At 41.2% G+C, this 19,290-nt stretch overlaps 1 protein-coding gene across 1 annotated transcript; it reads right to left on the bottom strand.

The window, feature by feature from the left end:
• Positions 1-82: 82 nt before the first annotated feature.
• foxn1 (forkhead box N1) lies at positions 83-18,752 on the bottom strand. Its single transcript, XM_066643213.1, has 10 exons — positions 18,650-18,752; positions 18,310-18,348; positions 7,169-7,288; positions 5,918-6,253; positions 5,042-5,140; positions 4,385-4,512; positions 3,536-3,632; positions 2,107-2,314; positions 1,023-1,460; positions 83-778 (listed from the first exon to the last, which is right to left on the bottom strand). Exons 1-10 carry the CDS (start codon positions 18,704-18,706, stop codon positions 516-518), a joined length of 1,785 nt encoding a protein of 594 aa, XP_066499310.1. The 5' UTR covers positions 18,707-18,752; the 3' UTR covers positions 83-515.
• Between the last annotated feature and the right edge of the window lie 538 nt (positions 18,753-19,290).

Genomic DNA, 19,290 nt, shown 5'->3' with positions numbered 1-19,290 from the left:
ATTTTTTTAAGACACTGAATTATTTCCTCCAGTGATATCCCAAGGGCATGTACAAGCACACTGTATCATGGGAACCCACAGATCACTCGGCTGTTGTTGACATGGCTTGTGTTGGTACATGTTTCGCCTCTCGGGGTGATTTGGCAGTGTTTCCCTTATTCGAGGAGCCCTTTACTGCTCCCCTGTGGAGGAATATGGTAGTTCTGTTCTTAGAGACTTAAACGTTAGTAATTTTGTAAACATTGTGTACATCTACAGCTAATGCAAGACGTACAGCATCTTCAGCGGCAAAGTGACAGATCATTCAAATCTTGCAAAGACAAAACACTGATTAATGCAAACCAATGTTTTTTTTTATTATTTTTAATTCAAATAGTATTCAAGATTTACAATTAAGCACCTTATTCAGTCCCATGTTTTATCAGTTCAGAGACTGTCACTGGGAATGTAGAACTACCTGGAAGCACAGGTGAGGGGTCGAGAGTGTGGAAGAGTGCCCTAATAAAAAGAGCCCTTCATAGCAGTGAGATTGGAGCGTTTACTGAGGTGGAATGAAGGCCTGTCATGTCTGCACTACTGAAGCTGGGTGTGTACAGTCCAGTGGCCTGCAGCCCTGTTTCTGATCCAGTTGTGCTTACTTCACCACTGACTGAGCCACAACTCCCCACACAATCCACAGTCTGGTGGGAGCTGATCTGGCCAGAAGGGCTTGAAGTGTCCATGACCACAAGAGAGTCCGGTGCCAAGCTGTCATCCCTCAGCTCCTCCCAAAGATGTCCTGGAGGGAGTCAGAGTAAAAACATTAATTTTACGATGACTTCCACTAAATTTAAGAAGTTAGTTATCCACCTGTAAAGCGACTACTTTTGAAGATGAATGTTTTCATTTGACAGCGACGAGAACTTCGCCATCTGTCACTGTCACTGTCATCTAGATTAATGAACTCCTCTGCCTTTAAACTCTTATCCAACATTTATTACATAAACCGCTATGCATCTAAAAGTAAATATGCCTTTCCTCACCCTGGAGCTGCAGGTCTGTTAAACTGGGGTTGAGTGTGTCGATGTCATTACTCAGTTCTCCATCCATCAGCAGATCCTGCATGCCTCCTGCAGTGCTGTGGCTGGCCTGCAGGGCAGCGCTGTAGCTGGGTGGGGTGTGTGCAGGTAAAGGAGAGTCCAGGCTGCCCGTTCTGGGGGGCAGCTGTGTGCTGGGCTGCTGGGTGATTGAGGGGTAGAAGGTAAAGCTGTGAGGGGTGGATGACTGGTAAGAGTGCTGCTGAGGGACAGTTTGTGAAGGTAAGCTGTAGTGATTGTACTGGGGTCTCCTTAAGCGGGTTCCAGGACTGTAGGAAGGAGGCATGCTGACCCTTGAGAACTGAGGGTATATGTGATTGTTGAGGTGGACCGAAAGAGACTTCAGCTTCTCTGGTCTCTCTCCCAGAAGGTGATCCAGCTCCTCTGTGAGAATGAGACAGATGGATGATTTGCTTAAAGGACTCATCAGTGTGTCCAGGTTTTATTCTCCTATGTCTTGTAACTACACTGTCATTTTATGGTAAATTTAATATCATTTTATAATAAATAATAACTGGGTAATGGGCAAATACTTGTGTTTTTACTTTATATGTAAACAAGCTCTCATTGAGTGTCAAAACCTTATTGACTCTGAGATTCAAACACTGTATTTTCATGTTCTTGAAATCAGGCCTATATTTTGTGAGGTTTATTTACACCAGGTCCTTTATATCATTCATAACGACAAAATATGTTCATTTTTAAATAATAAAAATTAATAATAATAATAAAAGATGATACACTTGATTTTACTAAGGTAATAAATATAACGTAAACTAATTAAATGTCACCATAAACTAAGACAGTGTCTTTAAAGCAAAGCACTGAATAGCACCCCCGCTCCCCCTTGTGGTACAGTTCCTAAATATGAATGAGTATGTGAAAAATAGCACTCCTTCTGGAGCAGTTCCTAAACAAGTGAGTATGTATTTGAGTGAGTATGAGAGTTAGAAGCGAGAGTGTCATGAGGTGTTGCTCATGTTCCTGCATCCCAAGTGTTGGTTCCCCATTGGTTCAGTTCTGTGTTCACCTGGTCTGGCCATGCTCCGGCGCACTGTAACTGGATCTTTCCTCCTCCACTTGTGCAGCTCCTCCTGCATCTTTTCCACCTTTGCTGGGTTCAGGGCCCACAGACAGCCCTTCCGAGAGGAGTTCCCGTTCTTATTTTCCACCTTCTCAAAGCACTTGTTGAGGGAGAGGTTGTGACGGACCGAGTTCTTCCAGCCATCAGGTGCTGTCTGATTAATCAGTGGGGAAACATTTAAAAAATGTCTACTTTTAGACCAAAAAAAAGAGACCAAAACAGCAAAGAAAAATTGCAGCATTCATCTGTAGCAGGTAGGAAACTGAAGCTGTCAAAAAAAGGGTTAACAAGATGGTGAAGGGTATAAGGCTCACAAGGAACATTTAGATTTTCTCTGAACATTTACACTACTCTTCAGTAACTGAACTTGCAGTAGTTTCAGGGCAAACCCTGTTCAGAGTTTTAGTGTCAAAACAGAACTCGATCTTGAGAGTGTCATTGTCTTGCGCTGGCATCATGTAGAAGGAATTTAACCTTTATTTCAGTGTAGATGGGTTCTAAAGCCTGGGGCTCATTTTGTGATGGATGCCTGGCAGGTTATCAGTAACAGAGTGAATGGCACCATCATTATCCCATTCAGCTGATCAGCTTAAAAGCACCGAAGCACAGAGCTTCAGAAACAATACGCCTACTGTATATACAGTCTTCATTTATCAAACATATAATTGTATGGAAGCAGTTTGACATAAGTGTAGACTGTGAATACAACAGCAGGACCGTTATTCTGAACTCCACTCATCTTGTGTGACATATTTCCCTTCAGATTTGGTCAAATCTGTGGAGCCACTCCACGGCGGATCCAACTAACTTCTCTGTTGTTGAAAGCAAACCAAAACACCGCCACGTTGTAAATCCCTCTGCTGGTTAAGCCTACCTGGGAGCAGGACCAATTCTGCAGATAAAGACACCCAGATCAAGCTATAACTGGCATAGCCTGCAGGAAATCCAGCACAAGGCTGTATTTGTGCTAGTGATACCATGTCATTGATCACGACTGAGCTTTGCCAGAATAATAGTCCTGTGATCAAACAGTGGATACAAGAACAATCCACTGGCACTTTCTGTGTAATTCTTTCTGAAGAAATATGCTTTTTATCCGATTAGGATTAATGCAAACCTTTGCAATTTCACTGAAAAATGTATATTTACACTATATACATTCTTTTCTTATCCAGGACAGGAGGGATGCAGAATTAGAGTTTCTTGTTTTAGCGGAACTGACACCGCTCTTTAAACCTCTTCCTTCATGAATCTAAACGTGTTAAAGCCATTGCGGTGAAGAATGCCACAGTTCCGTTCTTATGTGGTATGAAAAAGTACAAAGTGGAAAGGGAGTATAATGATATATAAAAATATACGGGGTGTGTTAAAGTACCTTGAAGTAAGGAAAATGTTCTGTCATGAAGCTGTAGATTTCACTCACTGGCAGACTGCCAGTCCTGCTGTTCCTCAGAGCCATGAAAATGAGAATACTGCAGAAACACAAGGAACAGAAAAACATTTACGCCGCCAATTAATGATTGATTTATATTAAGTGCCTTCTGTCTTCAACAGAACATGCAGTGCGGACATTTTTATGAGCCACAAAAGCAAACATAAGGAATGTAATTCACACTCATAACCGACTGAATGTGTTCTGTGTGCAGCAGCCCCTGATCTGCTCTATAAACCAGACATGCACCATAAATATTTTAGGACTGGCGCCCCCTCCAGGGTGTGTTCCCGCCTTGCGCCCAGTGATTCTGGGTAGGCTCCGGACCCACCGCGACCCTGAACTGGATAAGGGTTACAGCCAATGAATGAATGATGTATAAATAACAGAATTACGATAATCATTTGGGATATTTTAACAATTTATATCACTTTGCGGTTTATTGGATGTACAACAAATACTCTGTAACTACGACAGATTTGACAGCATTTTTCAGGCCTGTTGTCTCACTAGGCCACAAACATTATCAATACAAATGATTCAATTCATTTACTAATGTATTAACAAATGTTTTTTTTTCCTCAGCTTGGAATCACTGCAGGCAAAAACTCTCGTACACTTGGATGGGTAATGGAAATAACTGCATTACCAAGAAAAAAAAATTAAGCTCTGGTTTCATAAACTGAGGACACAGACAGTTCATCTCACACCTGCATGCCTGGGGGAATGATTCATTCAGGGCAGGTGTTACTTTAGCAGTGGGTGAAAGAGGCCACAGGCACAGCAGCTTACCTATAGGAGTAGATGGGTTTGGGGTAGAGGGGCTGGACTGGACCCTCTTGATTGGTTTGAGAAGAGATGTTCTGGTAAGAGAACTGTGAGCTGGCCACGATTGCTCCGGATGAGTATTCACCTGAAAACTGGAGAAACTTATTTTAAATATCAGCTTGATTTTATTCCCCCAACTGGAATGAACATTGGTTAAAACATATTAGTACCATACTCGAAACCATACACATACATCATTACCCCAATCCCTCGCTGTTCATAAAGCTCCTCTATGAAACCACATATTTTCCCCTAATACACTGTACACTTGTTGAGCTGTCATGTAGTGGTCTTTGTAGTTTGACACCGTGAAGATGTACGGGAATATCCTGCCAATGTTTTGATTGCAACTATGAAACAGCTCCAAAATATCCCTCTGTGTTATCATTTGAGGCATTTCTTCCTTGTTGACACATGTTAAGAGTTCAGCTAGGAGACTGATATTGACTTTACGCAGTAAATAGAATGCGCTATTCAAACTGTGAATTAAGAAAGTGAGAACAGGCCAGAAAAAAGAAAGGATGTGTACTTGTAGAAAACAGAGGTGCTTTATGTAGTTATATTCTCCCATTCTGCATGAATAAACACACACACACTCACACAAACTTGCCCCACATTTACCGGTTGTTGAAGGGTGCTGTATGTGCTGTGAGTAGATGACAAATAACTGGGTGGTTCCTCAGTCCTGGTTTGTATCTCAACAGGACTTTCGTCTGTCCCCTGACCCAAAAACAGAGCATATTAACATTAGCACAGCTATGCCACATTCATTTTCATTTAAACTTGCAGTTAGCGAAGTGTGGACCATGTTTGACGTGAGCAGGGCAAAGAAGAAGAACTCAGAGGTGCTTGGGCGGGAGATCTGGGCAGTTTCTTTGAAGGGCTGGTGAAGATTGAAGCCGGACCCTGCCTTGCGAGGCAAAGTCATTGACGGAAAAGGAGGAGTTGGGGTGGTGGAGGGTTGCAAATTTCGTCACGAGAAGGTGAGGGGAGAGGAGTGGTTTATAGGGTGTGTAATGGTGAAGGGGAGGAGTCTGGTAGTTATTTCATAACTCCAGTAAAGTGGAGAACCACCATCCCCAAACTGTAAATCCAAAACAAAGTATCCTTACAAATCTGTGTGGCTCGTCCTATATTTTCTTGCTTTTGACTCGTAAATACTCCAGCACCAGTCATACCTCCATATCCTAACAACTGCCCACTTATGAATGGGATAGAAATGGCTGACAAAGTGTATGACAGCTGATGGGCTACTGAAGGCTATTGAGTAGTAAATTAGATCTATAAGATAGGTTAGCCTTACAAGAACAAGGTGGGTGTCTCTAATTACGAAGCCAGTCGACAGAAGCACATGTTAGGACATTTTAACATAGTAGAAAGTAATTAGAAATACTAAGTACATGTTTCTAGCCAGTGAGGGGAAGCATCGGATGAGTATCCAAAGTCATAGCAGTGTTTTTCTATTGAAGCACACAAAATGAAAATATCATCCCATACCAGAAACATGGAGGGCTGTACAGTGTTGCTGATGGGAGTCCAGTTATTCTGCTCCTCTTCCTCAGCAGTGCCACTGAGGGTTGGAGTGAGTGACTCAGGCAGGTGGCAGTCCCTCAGGCAGCAGTACGACACTCCAGCTTCAGCGGTCGCTCCGTCACTGTACTGTCTGCAATACGGATGGAAGCGCTTTTCCTTGGCCAGGTCAGTGTCCTGACTTAAAGTGCTCCCATCTACACTATGTCTGCGGAAACGCTCTTCAGGACCCCTCTTCAGCATGTAGACATTGTGTCTCTGAGAGTTGCTCACAGAGCCTTCTGCAATGCTGGGCTTATGAAACTAGAAACAGAGTCAAATTAAAACACTGATACACTATATGCTATGGTTTTATAAACTCTGTTCACACAGTGTGTATAACGGGTATGAGCAGAATATGAGCCTTTAGTCAAGTCCAGTCCCGACAGAGATTATAAAAGGTCCCCTGCATTGAGCAATAGAGTGACAGAGCACAATTCATGTGTTCAAAAGCGTATCATCAAACATCAGAACCTGATTAATAATTGATATCTGAAGAAATTCTGATGAGATATCCACAAATGTTTAGTTACATGATGTACAAGGAATGTAGGACTATTTTATTCCCAAAAGCAACAGCAATGTTCAGCGTGGACACCAGACTTTTACAAACAAAACTGACTCACTCGCATTTAGAGCTTATTAAAACCAGCTTCTGCGTCCATGCATTTTTTCCCCTTCAGTCTTTCCCCCAGACAACGTGATTTACTTCAATTCACAGAAAAATGAAGATCATCTGCCACCCTTTATTTTACTGTAATAGACAGCATAATTTCATCTAAACCGGAGGTGGAATTTTTTTTCCATTTCAAAAAATGCAAAGCTATATAAGTGCCCTTGATCTGATAAGGATTACATTAAAGCACCTGCTGTGATATATCACCCCCTCAGGGCTGTCATTAATTAATATAAATGAAAGAAATGTTGATCAATGACAAGATAACACACAGGCACGTTGGCTCCGGGGCTCTATGTCCTTGAATGGTGGTTTTGCACATCCTCTTCAAGCTGCAGAATAAAGTATGTACATGCTCATGTCTGCAGCTGCCTGGTAGCAGTAACTTATCCAACAGGCGGCAAGTACAAAAACTCAGTGCAATGAAATATACATAAACTGAGCATTTGAGATCCAGATAATATCTTGATGCTTGGGGTAAGAATAAAAAAAAAAAGACACACCTGGAAGAGTGGCATTTGTGAGCAGTTGGTCACCAGCAGGGCACTCTCAAAACTCTTTGGTGGGCTGCTGCTGACCGCAAGTGGAAAAGTCTCAGTAGACATCAGTTCCCAGCACTGCTCCTGTGGAGTGACCAAACAAGAGAACGTTAAACTGGACAGATTTTTTTGATTTACACAATGAGCGAGGGCAGAGTGTCTGTTTGACGAGAGGTTTGTCTTAGGCCTAATTACTGGACATGTTGTGGACATATCCAAACAGACAAGACATGATTTATGTCTGGACTACAACAGACAGCCTCTGGAAAAATCCTGAAATCTGAGCCCCGAGCTCATTTTATTTCATCATTTAATCAACCTTGTTTTTTTGTTTTTTTTCCATGAGGCACATTCATAAGCTGGACTCATATGGATTCCCCAGTTCTGCAGAAATACATACCACTGATACCAGTCAGAGTTCAGGATGTGATTCAGACAAATAACCAAGTCTTGCAATACACAGATACAGTGAGTATCAGTATACTCTAGAGAAGTAAGAATAAAGATATCATTTAACATTCATTCATTCATTGTTCACACTCAAACCTACGGACACATTTGAGTCTCCAATCCACCCACCAACGTGTGTTTTTGGAGCGTGGGAGGAAACCGGAGCACCTGGAGGAAACCCACACAGACACAGGGAGAACACACCACACTCCTCACAGACAGTCACCCGGCGGAAACCCACACAGACACAGGGAGAACACACCACACTCCTCACAGACAGTCACCCGGAGGAAACCCACGTAGACACAGGGAGAACACACCACACTCCTCACAGACAGTCACCCGGCGGAAACCCACACAGACACAGGGAGAACACACCACACTCCTCACAGACAATCACCGGGAGGAAACCCACGCAGACACAGGGAGAACACACCACAGTCCTCACAGACAGACACCCGGAGGAAACCCACACAGACACAGGGAGAACACACCACACTCCTCACAGACAGTCGCCCGGAGGAAACCCACGCAGACACAGGGAGAACACACCACACGCCTCACAGACAGTCACCCGGAGGAAACCCACGCAGACACAGAGAGAACACACCACACTCTTCACAGACAGTCGCCCGGAGGAAACCCACGCAGACACAGAGAGAACACACCACACTCTTCACAGACAGTCGCCCGGAGGAAACCCACGCAGACACAGGGAGAACACACCACACTCCTCACAGACAGTCCCCCAGAGGAAACCCACGCAGACACAGGGAGAACACACCACACTCCTCACAGACAGTCACCCAGAGGAAACCCACGCAGACACAGGGAGAACACACCACACTCCTCACAGACAGTCACCCGGAGGAAACCCACGCAGACACAGGGAGAACACACCACAGTCCTCACAGACAGTCACCCGGAGGAAACCCACACAGACACAGGGAGAACACACCACACACCTCACAGACAATCACCCGGAGGAAACCCACACAGACACAGGGAGAACACACCACAGTCCTCACAGACAGTCACCCGGAGGAAACCCACACAGACACAGGGAGAACACACCACACACCTCTCAGACAGTCACCTGGAGGAAACCCACGCAGACACAGGGAGAACACACCACACTCCTCACAGACAGTCTCCCGGAGGAAACCCACGCAGACACAGGGAGAACACACCACGCCTCACAGACAGTCACCCGGAGGAAACCCATGCAGACACAGAGAGAACACACCACACTCCTCACAGACAGTCACCCGGAGGAAACCCACACAGACACAGGGAGAACACACCACACTCCTTACAGACAGTCGCCCGGAGGAAACCCACGCAGACACAGGGAGAACACACCACACTCCTCACAGACAGTCACACGGAGCGAGACTCGAACCCACAACCTCCAGGACCCTGGAGCTGTGACAGAGACACTACCTGCTGCTCCACCGTGCCACTCAAACTCAAAAAAATGTTTTACTATTATTATTTCATAACCATTGACTTATTTGGAGAAAAAGATCATTGTAACTGCATTTGTTCATAGCTTCAGGATCCTAGATGGGGTCACTTTAGTCATTGAATTCATGAGGAGTAATGTAAGAGAAAAGCATCACTGCTGGTACATGTTCAGGTGTCACTTAAGTTATAAGCCACATTAGTCATGTATCACTGATTCATACAAACAAGTTGTATGTAACCTTGCTAAAATATCTCAAAACCAGATCAGGTATTTTACTGCTACATTTTATGCTACATATTAACGGCACAACACTTAGGGCAGATTCACAAAGGCCTTTAAAAGCCTCCAAGGCAGAAACGTGCAATGGGGCGTGGTTCAGAATCCTCATGACCTGTTCTCAGGGTGGATGTTGTGGTAAGACCAGTGGTGGGTGGTAACTATGTTTACTCAGTTCAGTGTGCTGAGGTAAAAATTCTGGTGAGGAACGTACTGAGTATTTGATACTCAATCATGATCATGATGCTTTTACCTTCACTCAAACAAATTAAAAAAAAAATCTTAATCATGAATATTTATTCGTTCTAATATTGTGCCTGGTAATCCAAGCTCCAAACTTTTACTTTCAACTACATTGGTGCTAGAGGTACCCCATATTTCCAATGCAGTTATTATTTTACGTTATTTGACGTTAACTGCACACTACTGGCATTCTACACTCATTATGTTGTGCCCAATAATCACTGCTAGGCTCCGGACCCTATATGGACCTGTGGAAATAGAAAATGTATGAATGAATGACTGAATGAAAGAATATATTAAATATTTGAAACTGATGTTAAGTTATAGGGGAAATGTAGACTGAATATATATCTATTTGATAAGATGAAATAAACTATTATTAGGAATATTCCCTGCTCTGTTCATTATTACTCAGACCCCATAGCGGTTCAATCTTTCAAAATCTATTCCAATGCTCAAAAATTCAATTCACTTCCGTAAAGGACACATGTACAACCAAAGGAAAATCAACAAATCCCCTTATTTTTTGCTGTAAGTGTTCTGTTCCAGATGTGGACCTGTCTAGGCTGCTCTGTCAGCTGTTCCGCCCATGTGACCACTCCGGGGCACTTTCACAGGCTCATCACGGTGGAACTTTTTGACAGTGATTGAAGCTCTTTCTCAAGTGTACACGTAAGCACTTTCTATGGCAGTGAAAACCTCTCTCTGCAAACACTTCTTACCTCTTGATACCTGATCACAGCACACACGGACACAAGACAGTTACTGGAAAAGAGGCCTTTTCTCACTTACAGTAAACAGACTGGACCGACCGAGACAAAAACTCATTAAAATCCCCAACAAACCATGAAGCATTTGTCACACAAGAGCCAATACATTTGCAGCGTGAAAGTAAAGTGTAATGGAGATGGATGAGTTGGACTTCATGCGAAACACAGAGGCAGTGTAACTGAGCATCGGAGAGGAAGTTGAGATCTCTTTATGCTGTGTGACCTGCTTATAAAACAGGCCTGAGTGCAAAGAGAAAAAGGCTGAGCAGAGAAAAGGGTGATTGCCCTCGTCCTGTTTGAATGAAATGGCAATTGACCAATAGGGATTACTTTCATCAGGTCCTAGACTTGAATTAATCTCAGGCTTCTGTCACTGACATTATTTCATTGATATGTTTTCATTCGGAGTGATTTAGATTTTAATTATATTACAGAAGCAGATGAATGCAGAGTTTGGATTATTGTCCAAGGACTTGTACTTACAAGGTGCACTGCAAAAAATGAAATCTAAGCAAGTAAAATTGACTTAAGTCTAAATATCTAGTGATACTCATTTAGAAATTGTTGTAAGAATTTCATACGATTATTCAACTTATTTCTAACTTATTTTGACCTGTTTTAAATCATTTAATCTACAGAAAGTGTCTTATTCCATCGGCAGATATTTCTTCTTAATTCAAGAAATAACATAAAATGATGCTTAAAAGAAGCAAAAATATCTGCCAGTGGAATAAGACACTTTCTGTAGATTAAATGATTTAAAAAAGGTAAAAAAAAAAAAAAGGTTGGAAATTGAATTTGAATAATCGTATTATATTCTTACGACAATTTCCAAATGAGTAACACTAGATATTTAGACTAGATTTAAGTCAATTTTACTTGCTTAGATTTCATTTTTTGCCATGTGTATTTACCCAGGTGAGGAATTCAACCCTAGGCTATACACAGAGAGCAACAGGAATTAATATTACATACTTATTTAAATTGCCATTTGGCACTGAGGGCAGCTGTAGTGTGAATGTTAGAGGAGTGGGCTCGGGACAAAAAGGTCATTAGTTTGACGACCTGGACCAGAAGGAAAGTTATTTTAAAAGTGCTGTGGAGCAAGTCACCAAACCCCAAACTTCTCCCCAGATACCAACGTGGTTACCCAAACACTCAGTGTGTATTCACTGCCCCTAGTGTGTGTGTGTGTGTGTGTGTGTGTTCATTGCAACGGATTAGTACAAATCTTTTACTGCTGTGAGTAACGATAAAAGCACAGTCAATATCCTTTTCTTTTTCATGAGATGCATAGTTTAGAAAATATATGTAATTGCAAATAAGTACAAATTTAGGCAAATGCAGTGGCAGGACGCTTACAGGTAGAGTATAGTGTGTTAGTCCACAGAGGGAATCAGTAGTGAGCATCTTGTGTGAATATTTCCATTCCACTGATAAGAAAATCTATATATTTTTATACCAAATATCTGTAATATCTCTACGTAGACGTATACATAGTGCATTCGCTCTTTTTCAGCATGTTTAAATAATTCTCTGCACTCTTTAGTTAAATATTTTACACAATATTTCCTTTGTAATATTTATGCTCATGTTTATCTCATTAATCTATTTCTGGTTTCTTGCATGTCATTGCAGTCACAGTGTGTACTCTGCCTCTCTACCCACTTTTGATTGACATTTCAAATGGACTGTGTGTCTCCATTTAGCCTTTCATTCATCATGTCATTGGGGGGAGGGAATTTTATTTATATATTTTTTTGCCCTCTTGGCACTTTGGCTGTAAGTGCAGCTCTTTAAAGGTTTCCTCTCAGGTGCAGTCAGTGTGAATAAATCTCAACAGCCTCAAACACTTACCACAAGAGCCACTCAGCTCTTGCCAACAGATCTGATGTCTTTTGTGTTCTGTCTGTCACTGCCTTCCAGAGAAACCACCCTGTTTCTGATGTGCAACAATGATGTGTGAATAATCGTTTTCAGAGAAATGTGATGAAAGGTGTGCTCTGATGAATTCTACAGAATCAGAATTTGAATCAGACTAAATGAATCAGTCACTTTATCAATTTTCAATTCATTTTGAATGCATTTTGAACACAGAAATGAGGGTAATATATTGAGGAGGGACTGTGCATGATTGCGTATTGTCACTGAACAAAAGACAGGAATTTAAACAATTGTAACTGTTCAGGAGAAGTTTCTTAAATTGTTATGTACGCTAATGTAAAGAGATTGTACTTCAAGTCATTAAGGACTAAAAGTATAACTAAGAATTGAAAAAGTCACACAGTGTAAAAAGAAGCAGATATTTTCAAATGATGTAGAAAAAACAAGTGTAGAGGCCATTGTGGCTTTTTAGGTTAAATACAGAGTTAACTGACAGAGTTTCTGAAAAGTGATTTTGATGTCTTGGCCCTATGAGAATTTGTAGAGCCATACATTAATACTACATTTAAGATACTGCAGAAATGTAGGGCACTATAACATAAAAGCATAAGGTTTTATTTTACAACTATAATTGCAAAATATGAATAAAATTATGTGTGTCTCTGTCAATCAGGCCATGATTGATGTCAGCCCTACAGCAGCAAAGATGTACTCTGCACTGCTGTAGCTTCCACTGCCCTTGTGCATGGCACAGATGTGCCCCATTTTGGGATTTGGATGTAACTTAATACGCCACAAGGGCCTGTACCTTTAAACAAGATGTTCATCTATGCATTTTAAAATCTTCATCAGAAAGCACAAGAATCTGGGAAAACAGGGGAAAACAAGGAGCCAAAACCATCAACATATCTGACAGATAAAAGGCAAAAGATTAACGGTGTAATCGGGCATACAACCATCCTGCTTTCTGTTTGTTGATGTGTTGCAGCAGGTTCACTTCTCTCTGTCGTGATGAATCATGAGATATCCAAACATTCTCATGTTTTCTTTTTATAGCTACGCCCAATACAAAAGGACTTTTCTTTATACAATGGTCCACTACAGGGCAATAGGATACGAGGAAGTGTCCAAATGTGTGTGTGTTATTTTCTCCTGCAAGCACCAACACATGTCCCTCTGCATTAAAGACTAAGGGAAGCTGAACATAAATGCACAGGTGTATAACACCCTCAGAGCAGTAGCTACCTCCAAAATCACTCAGTTCTCATTGAAAAAAAGAAGAAATAAATCTGAACATCATTGCATCCATAAAATAGTGCCAGGAGCCATAACACATCTGCTGTGTAAACACTTGACCCTAAAATAGCTCACAATTCAGCACAGAAGAAATATAAGCCAGTTCTGAGAAGACTGTGAATCTGTCTGTCTGTTTGTTTTGGAAGGAACTGCTATAAATAATTTGTTCAAAATCACATTTTTAAAAGATGCCACTTCTACACATTGAATAAAAATGTTTATTTGACCCAGTAATATTTATTTGTCGGTTTTTGATGCAACATGGAACTGTCTGAAAGTCTCCTACAATAGTAACATTTCATCTGAACCATAACAGGTCTCCTGTCAGAGAGGAGAAGAGGTTGAGCAGGTAGGTTTTATGCATTAAAACAGTTCCTGAGTGATCATAGTTCCCTATATAACCCCTGGCATTATTAAAGTATCCTTCAAGAACACCACCATTGAAGAGTATTTAAGAGTCCTATGATCACATACATCCAGTGCTCTACGTCATAACTGTGATAATCAAGGATATAGCCTCATGAGTCACTAGAATCTCATTATTTCAAGCAAGTAAGTTCAACCTAGCACTGCTCACCAGACGCTCAGCCTGACTAGAGGATAAATGCTTGGTACGACTTACACTCCTCCAGATTTTTATTAAACTGAAAAAAATAATAGTTCCACCTTGTATTGATTAACTGTTATCTGTGCATATTTCTGCCACTTGAAAAAATCCTGTCCCCTCTCATTATTATGAAGTTGTAAGTCATTATCATGAGACACTAAGTCGTTGAGTTACCAAGTCATTTTAATTAGACACCAAGTCGTTATGGGATAATACACTGAGACAATAAGTCATTACCATGAGGACCTTATATATATTTTTCAAGTGGCATTTGATATATTTATTGTAACAGATTTTAACTGTTGAAACAAAACCTTGTATGTTTTTGTTTGTTTATTTGGGTTTTTTTTTACATAATTGAAAAGACCTGTTGCTGTTTATATTGTGTTAAATTAATGAATGGACATTTAGAAATGGTCCATAAAACAAATATTATTAAAAGATAATGAATGTTTTGCCTCCCTCAGTTAAAGCTCCTGGCTCATTGGTGACAGGTTTCCAACTTTGTGGACATCTCTGCAGAGGCAGTGTCATACGAGTTCTATGCAAATTAAACTGAATCAATGATTTGACTCGGTGCTGGAATGCAACTGTCTTCTTCCTGTACGTGCATGCACTTGTACACATGTCTATCACATGGGCCTTGAAGGAATCACATATGTAAAACCTGATATGCAATTAAGAAGCTCTACTCTATATGAAGGTTCCATAAAGCACAGTAGCAGGGTAAGATAGTCCAGTCCTGATTTCAGATAAATAAATAAATCACTCTTGACACCAGTTATATAACTGCAAAATGGTGTAAAAATGTTGTAAATAAAGTAGTGTGTGTGTCTCAGTCAGTCAGGCCATGATTGATGTCAGCCCTACAGCATGCTGCAGCAAAGATGTACTCTGCACTGCTGTAGCTTCCACTGCCTTCACCTAATAAGCCACAAGGGCCTTTTATGTGGGATACTTCACCTACAAATCAAGGCTGTTGGGATACAACGATATATTTCCAAAGTTTCACGAATAAAGGGAAATTCATTCGTCAATTTCAGTGTAAATTTGAGCACCCTTAATTATTTTTTTATAATTTCTGCTGGTCTACGCCATATTGCTTCCACAGTGACAATGATTTATTTATTACTTTTAATAACAATTACTGCAATATAGTAAAAGATATCCTAAGAATAATAAAATGAACTTTGCCTGTGTCATAAACCACAAAATATTTCCTCACATGGAGTGCTGCTGCTGCATAAGGGTCATTTTGTAAAGCATTAACCAGGGTGTCATACCACAGAACACATCCACATACAGAAACCAGCTCCACCAAGCCCGTGCTATAGATTATTGTGCAGTATTTGCAACTCTAATTAATGTCTGAAATAAACGTTTAATGGTGCCAAGACCCAGAATCATTGAGCATGACTGGTGTGACTTACCTTATTTCCAACGAGTGCCCTCCTGAAAGCTTCTTCCATTCAGACTTTCACACAAGTCATCCCATAATAAGCATATCATGTGCATACACACCCACAAACATGAACGCCCACTTCATAAATACTCCTCGCTCTCTCTTTCTCTCTACGTCTCTCGCTCTTTTTCTATCACTGTGCTGATGAAGTTTCAACTGAAAGAGTGTTAACAGATATCTCTCCCTCTGGCCCAGAGCCAACCTATAGGAGCCACAGAGCCATGGGAGAGGGACCTGCTGCAACAGGTTCTCCAGCACACACACACATACAAACACACACACACATTTGCTAAAATCCCTGGTAGTCAATCTCTCAGAGATAGGTTGTTTTTTTATAAATGAGATACCAGATACAGCCCTAATCACATCCCATTGCTATAGAGATCGGGCTCACTGCCCAAAGTCAGCACCTGAGGGGATGACCTCTGCGAAAACTCTCAACACACCCTCCCTCTGCTGCCCTTCTCCTCCTCACACCCTCCTCCTGCATCTCCCACTCTTTCTCTGAGCTGTGTTTTAATACAAGGGCTTCACCCAAGTGGAGACAAGCCTGAAGGACACATTGCTAGTGTGTTGTTCTCAGTGCCAGCAGAGGTACTATGTCAAAGCATGCCGTTTGAAGTCACGATTCCCAACTTAAGAGTCATTGATACAATAACACACAAACGTCTGCCTATGGATGATTGCAGGACCGAAGTGTGGAAGTGAGCAGGGACTTTTAAAGCTAATAAAAACGTGTCCCATTTAAGTCACTCCTCAAACGATTACCACAGAACATGTTTATTGACCGTTCATAAAATATTCCACCAGTTTGCCCTGATACTCACTGTCAGAAAACCTCTGTAATATCAGAGGTTTAACTGTGTACCTTAAAGGTCACTATACTTGCTTTTCCAAGACGAGAGGTGTAAAAATGGCAGTGTAAAATAATAATGATAATAATTGTAATGGAACGTGGTGTATTTACGTTCCCTGAATAAAAATCCTGAGGATACACAATTGTATTGATACTGAAGACAAATAAACAGAAGCAGATTTTAAAAAATACTCAAGATAACAAAAGGAATTGTTCTGAAACAGACAAATGACAATGACTAAAACAATACCACATCACGAGCAGAGGAGAGACAATGGCTATATCCCATATTACATCTTACCATGCTCCATTGCATGTCAAAACATTAGTCTGGAGTTTTGGACAAAGACAAAGATGATAAATAAAATACATAGGATCTAAATAAACAGGACATAAAACCAAAATTTAGAAATGGCTATTTGAAGGCTGTAGCAAGGGAGATGACAGGATTAGAGGCTAAAATGCTCCAAATAATTTGGAGGGTCATCGGGTTGTTGTACTTTACCTGTGCAGACATTAAGTTGTGCTCCTGGTGTGTATTAATAAATATAACATGGTGCCTTCGCGGTAATTCTTAGTACTATCTAAGATCGGTTTGCTTTGAAATGTTGGGGCTGTAGAGTAGAGGGATGCTACTATAATCAGGGCACTACAGAAATATAAATATCTGAAGGTTTTTAGCACAGATGCAAAGCCCATTGACTGTGAATGAGAGTGGTACTGTAATCTGACCACCAGAGGATGAGGATGGCTGAAATGTACACAGATCAAGCATTCTGGCAAAGGCTTTGTGAGTCCAATAAAGGTCCCTCTGTGCTTCCAATGAGCCAACCCCATCAAGTTCAAAGTGAATACCTTTGTTTGTGCTTGAAGAGCAAGTCTTGTGTCATTGTTTTTCTAAGCAAAAGGCTTGAAACAACATACCTAGCACCTTTTGAAGGGGCACAGATTGTGGTGAAGATTTTGGCATCTGGACATGGCATGACAAAGCCTGAGAACACAGTTGGCAATCATTGAGTGCTCTACGCTAAAGGCTCAGGTAAATGCATATGTTGATCAGACAGGACACTCAGTGACACACTACAGCTCATGGAACATTCCTGACAAATTTACAACAGGGCTGTTTAATGGCTGCAAATGAACAGGGAGTTCTCTCTCGTAATGTCTGGATGCATGCAACAGTGCTTTCACAAAAATAAATGGACAAGTGTTTCTGCTGACTCTGGTCTTTGGGTCATCTGAGAAAGGCTAAGAGTTAAAAAAAAAAAAGCAGTGGTTCACAGGAAGAGATGGAATGTGAAAATCAGCTCAAAGCAGGAAAATTCCTTCCTAAAAAAAAAAGATTTACAGTTTCATGAACCATTCAGAGGGAAACATCCTTGAGGCAATTGGATTTATGAACTTGGTGATTCACTTTCAGCTCAAGGTAAAGGCAATAAAACTTTGAATCTTCCAAAATAACTCACTAACAGCTGCTCTGTGTGGGATGTGCGGCGAGGCTCTGGAGTAAGGTCACACCCGCGAGAACTCTCATGCCAAAGATGTGCCACAAACTAATTTCTTAATTTGAAGCTGTCAAGCTTTCAACAGAAAATCGCAAGTAAAAACGCAGTTCTCAATACAAATACCACCATTCAGTGCGACTTCACTAATCACAGTTCTCAACACTAATCATTTTGTTATTTGCCTGCATCCTGTACAATCTAAAGTCTACCTGTGCCAGTTGTCCATCAGATTAATATCAATCAGCTGTAGACATTTATGAAGCATTAAAAGAAATAAGGGGCACTTACCAAATGCGGGATTTTGAGGTGTCCACCTTTATTACAGCTCTATGAATGAAAAAAGACAAAGGATAATGTCGAGTTACATATATGGGTGTGCTCTCTATCTCTCTCTTACTCTTTGACTTTACAGATGACAGCTGACCAACAAGAAGTCCACTGGCAAAGCCTGGATAAGTGAGGGTCACAGAGGTCATCCAGAGGATACCATCAACAATTCAACCACTACTCTGCCCTGTCATAGGCAGCCCATAACAAATGTGATATTTCAGAAACATATTATTGTATTTTGTATTAGGTTCTGTGGAATTTAATGACAGAACATTGTATTATATTTATGATATATTACATTTTCATTTATGAGTACCAATCTCATCTCTCTGCCTTCCCTTCTATTCCACTTCATCTCCCTCGCTGAAAGGATTTGCCGTCTGTCCCTTCGGCTCAGTCCAGTCCAGTTGGGGTCTGTGGAGCTCTAATCTCGTCCATGGCATGAATACTGCAGCTCACGCAAAATAACTGCGGGTGAAAGAAAACACCGCCAATTTTGGCACTAAACATTCACCTCGATCATGTTTTCTTTGGGCAAAAAAGGTCAGAGGATCTCTGACGTGTCAACAATGTTCCTCAAAGCTTAGACGAGATTTGCATATTTCTCCCTCTACAGTGCATAATGTCATAAATGATTCGAGGAATTAGGAGGAGTTTCAGCATGTAAATGGCAAGGGCACAAGCCTAAACTGAACACCGTCATCTCCTATTTCTCAGAATATAACCATTGCCAAGGGATTACTTTTGTAAACCTTTGTCGGGAACTACAGTACAGAGTACCACACCTGCTACTTTTAGCACGACACTTTTTCCAGGGACATTCGTTCATTTTTCTACAAGACAAGACAAAAACACTTGTTGCACCAATTACAATGCGTGTCCAGGTACTGCACTGGCCTGCCTGCAGTCCTAACCAAGTTCCTAATAGAGAATATGTGG

The sequence above is a fragment of the Hoplias malabaricus genome, chromosome 1, assembly GCF_029633855.1.
Source record: "Hoplias malabaricus isolate fHopMal1 chromosome 1, fHopMal1.hap1, whole genome shotgun sequence".
Taxonomy (NCBI): Eukaryota; Metazoa; Chordata; class Actinopteri; order Characiformes; family Erythrinidae; genus Hoplias; species Hoplias malabaricus.
Note: the sequence above shows the minus strand (reverse complement) of the source record. Positions and strands in the feature narration are given on the sequence as shown.